The following is a 13,856-nucleotide window of genomic DNA, read 5'->3' as shown; positions in this document are numbered from 1 at the left end:
AAATGCAATTTTGCAGATGAGCACACTGGATGTTGTTACAAAATGATTGAATCCAACTCACTCAAAATAGAGTTCAAAATTAGTTCTTTTATTCTTGTGTTATTTGGACAGAAAGCAAATCAAGTGTTTAATCAATGTTGATTAATACATATAATTTCTGTTTTCTTGTAATATTTATTACAATAAATTTTATGCCTAACAAGGCTAGCAATAAATGTACGTGCCCAACTAAGCTAACAAAGGTGCCCTATAAGGCTAACAACAGTGTATTAATAAGCAACTCTGCCCTACTAGGCTACCCAAGTTGCTGTCAATTTTCTTGCCCAACTAGGCTACACATTCACACAGAATACTTACATACAGTGGGGCAAAAAAGTATTTAGTCAGCCACCAATTGTGCAAGTTCTCCCACTTAAAAAGATGAGAGAGGCCTGTAATTTTCATCATAGGTATACCTCAACTATGAGAGACAAAATGAGAAAAAAAATCCAGAAAATCACATTGTCTGATTTTTAAAGAATTTATTTGCAAATCATGGTGGAAAATAAGTATTTGGTCACCTACAAACAAGCAAGATGTCTGGCTCTCACAGACCTGTAACTACTTCTTTAAGAGGCTCCTCTGTCCTCCACTTGTTACCTGTAGTAATGGCATCTGTTTGACCTTGTTATCAGTATAAAAGACACCTGTCCACAACCTCAAACAGTCACACTCCAAACTCCACTATGGCCAAGACCAAAGAGCTGTTGAAGGACACCAGAAACAAAATTGTAGACCTGCACCAGGCTGGGAAGACTGAATCTGCAATAGGCAAGCAGCTTGGTGTGAAGAAATCAACTGTGGGAGCAATAATTAGAAAATGGAAGACATACAAGACCACTGATAATCTCCCTCAATCTGGGGCTCCACGCAAGATCTCACCCCGTGGGGTCAAAATGATCACAAGAACAGTGAGCAAAAATCCCAGAACCACACGGGAGGACCTAGTGAATGACCTGCAAAGAGCTGGGACCAAAGTAACAAAGGCTACCATCAGTAACACACTATGCCGCCAGGGACTCAAATCCTGCAGTGCCAGATGTGCCCCCCTGCTTAAGCCAGTACATGTCTGGGCCCGTCTGAAGTTTGCTAGAGAGCATTTGGATGATCCAGAAGAGGATTGGGAGAATGTCATATGGTCAGATGAAACCAAAGTAGAATGTTTTGGTCTAAACTCAACTCGTGTTTGGAGGAGAGAGAATGCTGAGTTGCATCCAAAGAACACCATACCTACTATGAAGCATGGGGGTAGAAACAGCATGCTTTGGGGCTGTTTTTTTGCAAAGGGACCAGGACGACTGATTCGTGTAAAGGAAAGAATGAATGGGGCCATGTATCGTGAGATTTTGAGTGAACACCTCCTTCCATCAGCAAGGGCATTGAAGATGAAACGTGGCTGGGTCTTTCAGCATGACAATGATCCCAAACACACCGCCCGGGCAACGAAGGAGTGGCTTCGTAAGAAGCATTTCAAGGTCCTGGAGTGGCCTAGCCAGTCTCCAGATCTCAACCCCATGGAAAACCTTTGGAGGGAGTTGAAAGTCCGTGTTGCCCAGCGACAGCCCCAAAACATCACTGCTCTAGAGGAGATCTGCATGGAGGAATGGGCCAAAATACCCGCAACAGTCTGTGAAAACCTTGTGAAGACTTACAGAAAACGTTTGACCTCTGTCATTGCCAACAAAGGATATATAACAAAGTATTGAGATGAACTTTTGATATTGACCAAATACTTATTTTCCACCATGATTTGCAAATAAATTCTTTAAAAATCAGACAATGTGATTTTCTGGATTTTTTTCCCATTTTGTCTCTCATAGTTGAGGTATACCTATGATGAAAATTACAGGCCTCTCTCATCTTTTTAAGTGGGAGAACTTGCACAATTGGTGGCTGACTAAATACTTTTTTGCCCCACTGTACACTCTCAACACAGTTATCAGGTTGTGCTAGAGCAGGCTGGGAATCAGACTCAGGGCGTCCCCTGCTCCAACAAGAGTCGTCTCGCACTTCAAGGTGGGTATGGTTTCCATCCTTTCTTTTATACCCAGCTTGTTCACTTAGAATTCTGGTGAACACTTCATCCAGGTCAACTCCATCCAGGTCATTTCAAGAACAGTGCATGTCAGGAACAGTTCACATTAGGAACAGTTGGGTAACTGTTATGATAATACCTCTTGTTCCGTTATTTTATAAATTTATGATATTCACTGCATTCCTTACACCCATCAACGTTCCAGCCTTATCAGTGTTGAGAACTCATTCGTACAAGGTATCTAGCTTACATTCCAACATTCCAACATTGCAGCAACGTGAGTTTCCTAGTAAACTTCATGAATAGGATAAACATGGCTATTCTATGTTTATGTGATTATATACTAAAAGTTAAATTCATTACAATGTTTCTTAGCTATTTAGAGCCTTAAATGGCAACAGGATTTAAGAAAACATTCAGACAAACAATTTTCTTGATTTCCAGAAGAAAACTATACTTACTGATACTGTCCAGTTCGGAGAAAACAGAGAGCCCGATTGCCATAAAGAAGGTGATTTTCAGGCCTTAAAAAGGTTAGATAATACTGCATTTAGTTTGTAAGCCAGAAAGTGAAGCATAAACACTTAGCCATAAATTTATTTCAAGTGAAAGTTCAAGATATCAAAATTTAATCTGTAAACTGAATTTGAAGAAATACTCAATTTTTTAAAAAACTTATCTGCAGAATAAATGTTTGAGAATTGACTCTAGAAAGAGAATTCAAGGGGCATACCTGTGGCTTTTACTATTAGCCAGCGTATAGCTAAATATCACAATTATAACAGTTTGCATAAACTGACCTTGATAACAACAGTGTATATATTACCCATTCTTAATTCATTATTAATAGAGAATCTACTCTTATGTTTTCTCTCTCAACCCAGAAGACTGTCAAGATGAAAATGAAGGTGAATCAATGGAAATATTGCATGCTTTGCTTTCCTTAGAAGCAGAGATGAGGAGCTCAAGGTCAAGCTAATTCCACTATGAAGTCTAGGCCCCTGTCTCCAAATCAAAAAGAAGCTGCAGTCCAGTACAGCCTAGAGAACATAGCCATTTTTAGGTTCAGGATGAAAAATACAATGCAACTTTTGAAGGGCATGTCTTACTTAGGACTAAAGGCATACCCAAGTGTTTTATGCAGGCTCTAAAGTTTTAAATCCCTTTAATTGCAAGCAATAAGTGCTGGAAACAAAGTCTTGTTAATAGTGCCATTCTTGATTTATCCTTGTTTTTTATAGCATGAGTCTTGGGCTGGCTTTTTGAAACCTAATTTTGCCTATGACTTACCTATCTGCTGATTTTGCAGTAATTACTGACTTTTCATATGGTATGCTAGCCTGATAGCTATGCATAAAGAGACACATGCCATAATAATTTCCTGTTATAACTTTTCCCATAAATTTATTGTTACTTAAGAGGTTTCAGAACAGACCATTTTTTATTCTATTGTTCTCTATTTCTACTGAGAAGAAAAGTTTTTTGAAATGCTATAACATATAGGGCATACAAATTGTATGTGGTATGCTGACTTCCCCCCCCCCCCTTCCCCAGCTGACTTCCTCAGCTTCTCAAACTGGAATACTTATAAGTTGTTCCCAACATCAATCAGCTGGGGAGTAGGATCCAGGTAGGGCATAATGGGATTTTCAGTGATCCTGTTGTGTGCCTTTGCCAGTTGACTGGTGCCAAAACTGAAGACCTTGTCAATCTGCACTGTGATGTAGTAATCGCAGAATCAATCCATTGAATCATGGAGAGATATACCTCAGCTGACTGGAGATAGCTGTCTATGTGTGTGCACAATCAAGTGAACTATGGCTGTCAAATGAAAAAATGAAGAGTCCATTTTTAGCTGGTCTGCAGAGGTAAATTCTTATTCCAGATGTAGTCAGCAAACCAGTGATGTTATTCACTATCTGAAATGTTTAGAAGTCCTTTTTGGGTCTTACATATACTTTCAAATGAACATCATTATTCATGACTTCAGATATATTAGGAAACCCTACAAATTTAAAATATTGTACTCCCACCTCTCTCTTTGATTATAATACTCTCATTATATTATTCTAAATTTGAGTTTCTGCACATTTGCATGCTTTTGTGAAGTTACATAATTTATTCCTTACCACAGTTCTATAGCTTTTGTATAGAAAGTGACTGCAGTATCAAATTTCCCCTTAGCAAAGGCTTCATTTCCCCTCTTTTTCATACTTTCACTGTTCTGTAATAAAATATGACAAATTAAAGTTAACATGAACTGCAAGTTATTTTCAAATGACAATACACAAGATTTAGTCTGCCAAATTCATCGTGAACAATGCTGTTTTAAATTATTTTAAGCTATTTCTGCTATATAACATATATCAGTAAATAATCATCTAGTAAGGTATTTGCAGCCAAGCATTTATATTTTAAAAAACATTTCAAAACCATGAACATTCTCATTCTAATTTAAACACCAGTTTGTATGAAATTGGATCATTTACTCTAGCAGTGATCTTTGTTCAAGATACACAATGTAAAAGGTTAGTACATTTTACTGAAATGAATGGGAGAACCATTCAAGACCACACTCTATGTGTACATCAGAGCTTCTGTATCAGGGTATCTAGTTTGGTTGTTTTGAAATGTCTGTTCACCTTCCATAACGCAGAGATAATTTATTTTATATATAGGTGCTACAAAAGACCAGACAAAACAGAAAAAGAAAGCATTTCACTATTAAATTAGCCTCAAAACTGTTGTTAAATGTAATTTAAAAAAAAAAACTCACCATCATACAGTTGTCACAATAATAAGATTCAAAGGCTTCTACTAAATTGTAGTCCTCCAAAATAACTTTACTTATATAATACTTATCTGTAATAAGAAACATAATAATGCTCAATTAAGACAATAGCATTGATTATTTGCTGTTAAGAGGTATAGTACTGAAATATGTTGAAAAGTCCTTTTAAGGAAAAAGGGACGTTTCTCCTTTGCTTAAAATGAGCTAATGGGAGAGCCAAAGCCAGCGTTCATAAATGTAGAAAAGAATGCTGTATTAACAACAATGGGAAGCTAAAAGGCCTTCAATGCTACAGGATGGAGCAGAATAGAGGAATAATGTCCAGAGGACATAAACCTACAAGTTGCATATGGGGAAAAAAATCATATGGGGCCCTGAGTTGCATATATGCTCCACTATGAATCATGAAAAGCTAATGAAGCTATTGGGGCCCAGGAGACCTTCTGAATCCAGCACAACAGCAATGGCCCAGTGAAAGAATTCCAGCTCAGTTCCTGAAACACTCCGTGTTTTTTGGCTATGGTTGCTGGCACAGACAAACCCTGATATTAAATGCCTTTTCCCTTTGGGATTGGGCCATTCCATCTTTTTTTTCTGACAAGATGTAATAAAAATAATGTAAAACAAATGCATGATTACACCAAGGTGAACCACTCCTATCATATACTGCAAATAAAATGAATCACAGGATTTTAAAAAAATAAAACTGCATTTCCAATAATGAATTAATAAGAAAAACGTATACAAGGTAATATTGTTTCAAACTCTTAATTCTATTCTACGTTAGTTAATAAAAGCTCCCTGAAGCATCCTATAGTGCTCAAAGGGAACTTTCCAATTCCTAGCTACATGAATTCTGCAGAAAAGAAATTCTTTACAGTAATTCATACATTTAATGTAAAACACTCCCAAAGTTAAAAATTTGTTTGCTCTGCTCTGGTGGATTACGTTAAGAACTGTAAAAATCACCCTGAATTAAATGTGGTTTTTGTCTACTAATATTCTACCCAAAATAATTCATCTTTAACTATACAGATTTCAGCATCTGTTGTACACTTATCTAACCAAAATTTAATAATGCAATATTTCTTTTTAATTTTGATTTTTTTACAACTAAAAAAGAAGAGAGGAAAGATCAAAGAGTTCTATTACATCACTGATGATAAATGCAACTTCATTAGGCATAAACTGATTCATGGGCTACTGGATCAAAACCTAAATTGTTATTTAGCAGTTAGCAAGTTTTAGGTTTGGACATTACAGTGTAAATTTTTAGTTTTTAATTGAAGAAAGATATGAGCCTGCTAACATTTTCATGATTACTTCCTATCCTGCTGTAAAACTGCAGCAGTACTTCATGCTTGTTCGGTTGAGTGGAAACAATGAAGCTTTTTTAACGGTAGACACTAAGTGAGTCAGTATGAGAAGCAATAGGATATGGAGTTAGATCCAGAAATCTGTGCACAAATAGGTGGGAGAAATGGCATTTTCAGAGGATTTGCAAACGTTTCTCCCCAAGGGCAGCTGTAGAATGAGATGTGTTGCAGCATGGAGAGTGATATTTCCTTACCCCTCAGCTCTCTCAGGACAAACAACTTTTGGGAAAGACTGACATCTATCACAGAGAGGTGTTAGTAAGAATGCTTTCTGTGATGAAACTCTGAATCCAAGCCATAAAATATAAGAACAACAAGATCTGCATTAAGGATCAGCTATTTCTTTCAGCTTAAGACTACAGAAATCCTCTTTCCTTCATGGGAAAAAAAATGCTTCCTATACTGGTTATAGGAAGTTTAAACTGTTTGTATACTCACACGCAAAAAAGAACAGTTTGAGGAAAGACCAACAATAATCTCCAAGTTTCCCTAACTTCTGTAAAATGCCAACGTCATCCACATATTTGATCCAGTCAAAAACTTCAGAAGTACTCAATATTCCCTATTTTAATTAAGGAAAAGATCAGTATTATAATTATATTCATTATTATTAAATTTGAGCATATACAATATTCCCCATTTCACAAATGCTTGTCTGTTACAGAAAGAAAAACACAATTCATGTTTAATATATCACATCTAAGAACAACAGTTGCTAAACTATTTCAAAAGAACATTAATATATTTATTAGTTTACTTACTGATTATATCAATATAAGCAACGTTTTTAAAATACTACAATAGTACATCCTAACAAAATTATTTATAGTTGCTACCATGTTTAACAAACAGCAAACAACATAAATTAGCATGTCCAATGTTTGACTACCACTTTTGTGAGTCATTAGTAGCAATACATTATCTTATATACTTTTTACTAGAATATCAAAGGAATTCCTTCATAATACAGTATAATGGACTTAGCAAAGTCATAAACAAACAGTACTTCCTAAACTGAGTAAGGGTGGGCAACCTGCATTCCCCAGCCCCAGTTTTACAATTCCCTTAGCATCTGCGGCAAAATATAGTGATACATGTATGCTAATTTATGACTATTTATAATATTTTATATTGATCTGTGTATAATCTAATAAGCTACAGCAAAAAGCACTGATTTATATATAACTTTTTTAGCATATGAGTATAAAATGTTAAAATAGCTGAAGTGAAGCACACAAAATAACAAATGTGAACAATGAGATTGGATCAATGGATAAGGTAACAGTACAGCTGGGTGAGGATGTCAACATGAGGAACTGTTTCTGATTGTTATGAAGAAGTGATAACAAAGAATATCAAAAGAAAGTTGCAACAAAATGATAATAAAGATACTGTTCTCAAAACAAGTTTTTCAACAAAAATTCCTTTTTAGGTTTCTCACACAAAAAAGGTAAAGAAAAAAGCTGGAAACCTAATAATATGGCTGCTAGAAAGCAACAAGGAACAATGTCAATGAAAACAGTAGAGATGTTATGCTACTGAAATGAACACCAGGCTCTTGGACATGTACTGATATGGAAATAACAGGAGCAAGTGAGAGAATGGCTCTTTGTAAGCTAAAGGTGAAAGTTAAAAAAAGCCTCTTCATTATGTAAGTGACCATGTGCGAGTATCCATAAAATATTACTAATTTCTTTAATAAAATTGAGTTGTACTAAGCATATATATTGGTCCAATGCCTGGATTCCTAGAGACTGACATTGAACTGCTCACTCTGGTCCTGAAGGGGAAGGAGTAAGTTAAATAGAATTGTGCCTTAACTTTGTGCATAAAAAAAAAATGTGCTCAACAATACAGAAATTCAGATTCATATTATTGAATTATGAGAATATATAATTTTAAATCACTGGGAAATTATCCCAGAAGGCTGTGTCTCCTGTGTCTCCTTTTGATCTATGTGTGTCTTGATCTATCTGTGTACTCTGTGTCTTCTCTTGATCTATTTATTTATTTATTATTAAATTTATATGCTGCCCACCTCCCCCAGAGAGTGACTCTGGGCAGCATACAATTAAAAAACAAGCAATAAAACAATAAAAATATAAATACCCCCCAATTAAACCATAAATAACAAATCTATAAAAACAATATACAAATCAAGAAGATGGGGGAAGCAGTATCAATCATCCCACGAGCCAGCTCCAGCAATGTGAGCCCCCATCAGGCCCCCAGGCCATCCGGCATAGCAATGTTTTTACACCTTTTCAGAAGGCTAGGAGAGTGGGGGCAGCCCGCACCTCAGCTGGCAAGCTGTTCCATAGGGCAAGGGCCACAGCAGAAAAGGCCCTCTTCCTAGACCCCACCAGCCAATATTCCTTGACTGGCGGGGTCCACAACATGCCCCTTCTACCAGACCAAGTGGGGTGGGCAGATATAACTGGGGTGAGACGGCTCCTCAGATAACCTGGTCTCGTGCCATTAAGGGCTTTAAAGGTGATAACCAACACCTTGAATTGGACCCAGAAGCAAACAGGCAACCAATGCAGCTCAATAACAGAGGTATTATATGTGCCGCCCTAGGGACATTCAAGATTGTTTGTATCACTGCATTTTGTGCCAGTCGTAGTTTCTGAATACTCTTCAAGGGTAGCCCCATGTAGAGCACATTGTAGTAATCCAAACAGGAGATGACCAGGGCGTGAGTGACCGCGCAGAGGGCCTCCTGATCCAGGAAGGGGCATAAGTGATGCACAACGAAGCTGCATGAAGGCCTTCCTAGCCGCAACTGCCACCTGCTCTTCAAACAGGAGTCGTGAGTCTAGGAGGACTCCCAGATTACATACCAGGTCTGTCTGGGGTAGTGCAATCCCATCTAGAACCTGAGATGATAAGCTCCTAGTTTGTGATGGACTGGAATGGAGGAAGGGGGGTGAAAACGGTGCTCTCGTCTCCAGAGCAACACTCTGGAGATAAGCAGAGAAAGCTGGCGCATCCCTAAACATTCCAGAAGATAGTAGAGACTTGAGCCTGGGAACTGCTGGTCAGTCTGAGAAGATTTCTGTAAACAGGTGCTGGCAAATAAACCTTGCTGATTGAACCTGCATGGTCTCCAGGAGTTATTTGGGCTAGGCCTGACATAGATCTTGAGGCTTCCCGTAGCCATAGCCACTCTGTCTTACCAGGATTCAGTTGAAGCCTGTTGGCCCCCATCCAGGGCCCTACAGCCTCCAGGCATTGTGAAAGCGTAGACATAGCATCACTTAGGTCACCTTGGATAGAGATATATAGTTGAGTATCATCAGCATACTGATGATACCTCATCCCATGGTGCCGGATGATCTCACCCAGTGGTTTCATGTAGATGTTAAATAGGAGAAGTGAGAGCACCGAACCCTGAGGCACCCCACAAAGTAGGAGCCGCAGGCTGGATCTTTTGCTCCCTATCAACACCGATTGGTGTCGGCCTTTGAGGAAAGAGCTGAACCAGCACAAAACCATGCCACCCAGCCCTAACTCCCCCAGCCGACCAAAAGGATACCATGGTCAATGATATCGAAAGCTGCCAAGAGGTCAGGAGCGTGGATGGACACACTACCCTCATCCCACTCTTGCCAGAGATCATCTAACAGTGCGACCAAGGCTGTTTCTGTCCCATTACCAAGCCTGAAACCTGACTGAAAGGGGTCCAGATAATCCATTTCCTCCAGGATCCTCTGAAGCTGTCGTATGACCACCTTTTCCACAACCTTACCCAAAAAGGGAAGGGGAGAAACTGGATGAAAATTGTCCAGAAGGGTGTGGTCCAGCAATGGTTTCTTAAGGAGGGGGTGGACCAGAGCCTCTTTAAAAGTCATCAGGAACACCCCCTCCTGCAAAGATGAATTGACCACCGCTAGTACCCACCCCAGTGTCATCTCCCTGGAGGCTTTAACCAACCAGAAAGGACAAGGATCTAATCCACAAGTGGCTGCACTAACAGCCCCGAGGACCCTTTCCACTTCCTCAGACCCAACACGATCAAACCACTCCCAGATAACCAGGTAAGTCCACTCCCTAGGCATCTCCACTGGACCTGCATCATGCTTAGCCTCCAACTGGGAACGGATCTGAGTGATTTTATCTGTCAGATGATCGGCAAATTCCTCTGCACAACCCTGTAAATGGTCCTCCGGGCCCCCCTTACCCAGGAGAGACAAGGTGACTTGGAATAGGGCTGCTGGACGACACTCTGCGGATGCAATAAAAACGGAGAAATAATGGCGTTTCGCAGCCCTTACTGCCATGAGGTAGGCCTTAATAGCGGCTCTAACCCATGTTTGGTCAGACTCATCCTTAGTTTTCCACCAGCGGCACTCTAGACGTCTCTTGGCCCTTTTCAGCACCCTTAACTCCTCTGTAAACCACAGGGTGTGCTGGGGGCAATGGATCAAGAGAGGATGCACAGGTGAGATCCTGTCCAAGGCCCTGGCCGCCTCCTTATTCCAGGCTGCGGCCAGGGCCTCCGCTGGACCATGCAACAAGGCCTCAGGAACAACCCCCAGCTCCTTTTGGAACCCTTGGGGGTCCATCAATCGCCAGGCGCAGACCGTTCGAATAGGTCCTGCCTCCCTGTAAAAGGGGCCAGCGTAGGAGAATCTCAAAGGGAGTGGTCTGACCATGATAAAGGGGATAATATCAAATCCCCCACCAGATCACACTGCCACTGCTCTGACAAGAAAACCATGTCTGGAGTGTGACCACTGTCCTGAGTCAAGCTATGGATGACCTGCGATAGGCCTGCCTCCGAGGCCAACCCCAGGGATGGCAGATTAAAGTCCCCCAAGACCATAAGCCTCTGCCAACCCCGAGATGGCCTCCAGCAGCTCAAGCAGGGAGGCTGCTACGCAGCAGGGAGGCTGGTACAGAAGCAAACTCCCAACTGATCCCACAAGCCCATCCTCAGGAACAGGGTCTCACATCCAGCAACTTGTGCAGCAGAGCCCCTGAAGGCCAGCAGAGAATCCCGGATGATCACTGCCATACCCCCTTCCCTTCCCTGGGGTCTCGGCTGGTGCCAAACCCTAAACCCAGCTGGACACATTTCTGAAAGGGCAAAATCCCCTTCTGGTGTCAGCCAGGTCTCAGTAATGCATGCCAGGTTAGCCCACTCCTCCCCAATAAGGTCATGAATAAGGGGGGTGGGGCTTATTATTGACAGACCTGGTATTCTTCATCAGCAGCCAAAAGCCCGGGCCTCTGTAGGTCTGCTGACCAGGATCTGGGCTTGAGCCCAGAGGGCCGGAACATGCCACTGGTATAACACATTGGGGGAGTCTTCCTCTGAAATGGTCTGCCCTTTGGCTCCCATCATAATGTCCCATGCCCATCACCACATGAATACCCACCCTGAATCACCCAAGGTGATCCTCCACCCACCCTCCTGGCCTAAGGGGTCTGCCATATCATAAACCATTCAGACCAAGAGGGAATATGGGGGGGGGGATGGGCCCATGTGACACTTCAGCTATCTGCTCTCAGCACCAACAGGGGCTTAGTCACCCCAACTCCCTCTTCCCTTACCACACTCCCTCTCTCAACCAGCCTCTCTCACTAGCTGGTGAAAAGAGGGCCACATCCACTCCTACCCTCTTCCCGCCTCACACCTGGGAAGAGGGTAGCACACTCATCAAGCATCCACATACCAACTCACCAACTCACCCCACAACCACTCCAGTCCCCCCAGCCTCTTCTCTGGGGGTAAGGGGTAGCCCCCTTGCCATGTTAAGCGGTTAGAACCCAGACCCCCCAAGATCCTAGTGTCTCTAAGGGCTTCAGACTCTGTGGGCCTTCCGGCTCTGGCCTACAGCTCCACCATCACAGTCGGATCCACGTCAGCCTCGCCCCAGGTGCTGTCATTGCTGCCATCCTGCCACCGCCAGCGGTCTCATGGCCGGCGCTGCTGCCAAAACCCACAGCATTGGGCGTGGGTGTTGGCTCCGCAGCCACTCCTGGCCCAGCTGGACCGACTCTTGCCAGCATTGTCACCACTCTCAGGCCCAGGTGTCAACCCCGGCCTCAATGGTGAGGCCTTGGCATCCACCATCACCACTCCCCACCGCCACAGCCACCACCACAGCCACCATCATCCCCCTGGATTGAAGCACCACCCACTGCCGTACTTGCTCCCATTGCCTATGGCCTTTCTTCTTTGTCCTTGGCCCAGCAGCCGCCGCCACAACTCTCCTCCCCACCGTGATGGCCAGTATTGGATGGAGGTAACGCAAGGGGTTCTCTACATTCTCCCCACATTCAAACTCCATATCTCCATACTTCCAAACCCCCATGCTGATCATGGCTGGGAACATCACGCTGGGTGTCCGCTCCCTACCATCTTGACATTTATCATTCTGCCTGCTCTTTGGTTAAGAGATTACTAATCTAAGGTCACTTCCTTTTGCCTTCCTTGGCTCATACATACAGAATACAGGCTCTACTCTTCTCAGGGATGTGATTAGCTGAGTTCTAAGTTTGGCTTATACTTATATTTCCTGTAAATAAATATCCTTTCTGTTACAGTTACAGAACCTGTTTCACTAATCATTGTTCAGGTCAGATTTCTTCTCTCAGGAACACACAAACACATACAGAATGCTTCAATCTCCATTGTCCCAACTTAGTCATGACAATGTCTAATACAGACGTTATAACACAGAAAGGAAATTTCTTTGACCTTCACCATTGTTCTTTTGAAGAAACAGCTTACTCTACCATGGTGCATATGTGAACCTGATCTTCACACAGTTGGAGTGTGAATTAGGAAGGAACAGGTTGGTACAAAATGCCAGAGAAAGTTGTAAAATTATAAAAAGAAATGCAACCTATAAATTAATAAGAACTGATATCTGTAAAACTCTCTTTACTACAGTTATACATGTCCATTATAAGTAAGGAAGTATATACAAACATTGGATTTATTTCTATCAAATTCATTATGACAGTTGATATGATTATTCTGGACCCTTCTGCATTTAAAATATTCATTTTAAATTATGATTAAGCCAGTGCTATAAAAGTCTCTTACTGGGGAAGAAGAAAGATGTAGAAGAAAAATGTGGAATTTTAACAAATCAAAGAGTTCATCTGAATAAATAGTTTAAAACAAGCTTACGTTGTCTATATCAGTTTCAGTTGTCAATATTCCACTGATGAAAAGTTGATTATCCTGGAAGCAAGGGGAGAAAAGGCTTACCAGCAAAAGCAATCATACACTTTCTTTCTGTTATGATGCCTTCTTTGTAATGATATGAGGTGCAGGAATGTACAGTACTTAATCTTGGACAGCATATAGAAAACTCCAGTGATATGTGATTATTATAAATACCACAACCTCAGAAATACTAAAATACAATTCTCACTTTTATTTTTTGGTTCAATAACTTTTCAAAATAAAGCCACTGGAGTAGATCAGACAGCCCTAAGAGTTTCAAATAACCACTACAAGGTCTAATGCTGTAGAATTTTATTCTATAGCATAACGATCACATGAAGGGATTTTCTAGCTTCAATTGAACTTGCAAAGAACAGTCCTAAGGAACACAATGGTACAATTGATAGTGCTCTAAAATAAAAGCACACC

The 13,856-nt window shown here is 41.1% G+C and overlaps 1 protein-coding gene across 9 annotated transcripts in view; it reads right to left on the bottom strand.

The window, feature by feature from the left end:
• The window catches only part of TTC3 (tetratricopeptide repeat domain 3), a 96,680-nt gene that overhangs the window by 78,995 nt on the left and 3,829 nt on the right, over positions 1-13,856 (bottom strand). For all 9 annotated transcript variants that reach the window (XM_088144676.1, XM_088144671.1, XM_088144675.1 and 6 more), the window contains 5 exons: positions 13,389-13,442; positions 6,680-6,803; positions 4,851-4,936; positions 4,204-4,298; positions 2,536-2,598 (listed from right to left, as the gene is read on the bottom strand). In XM_088144676.1, the coding sequence (XP_088000802.1) occupies positions 2,536-2,598; positions 4,204-4,298; positions 4,851-4,936; positions 6,680-6,803; positions 13,389-13,442 (422 nt within the window). The remainder of the gene's footprint in view (positions 1-2,535; positions 2,599-4,203; positions 4,299-4,850; positions 4,937-6,679; positions 6,804-13,388; positions 13,443-13,856) is intronic.

This window comes from Python bivittatus, unplaced genomic scaffold, assembly GCF_059951505.1.
Source record: "Python bivittatus isolate LINGU-HERP-01145 unplaced genomic scaffold, Pbiv_v1 ctg000350_np1212, whole genome shotgun sequence".
Classification (NCBI taxonomy): Eukaryota; Metazoa; Chordata; class Lepidosauria; order Squamata; family Pythonidae; genus Python; species Python bivittatus.
This window is presented reverse-complemented; position numbering and strand designations above follow the sequence as displayed.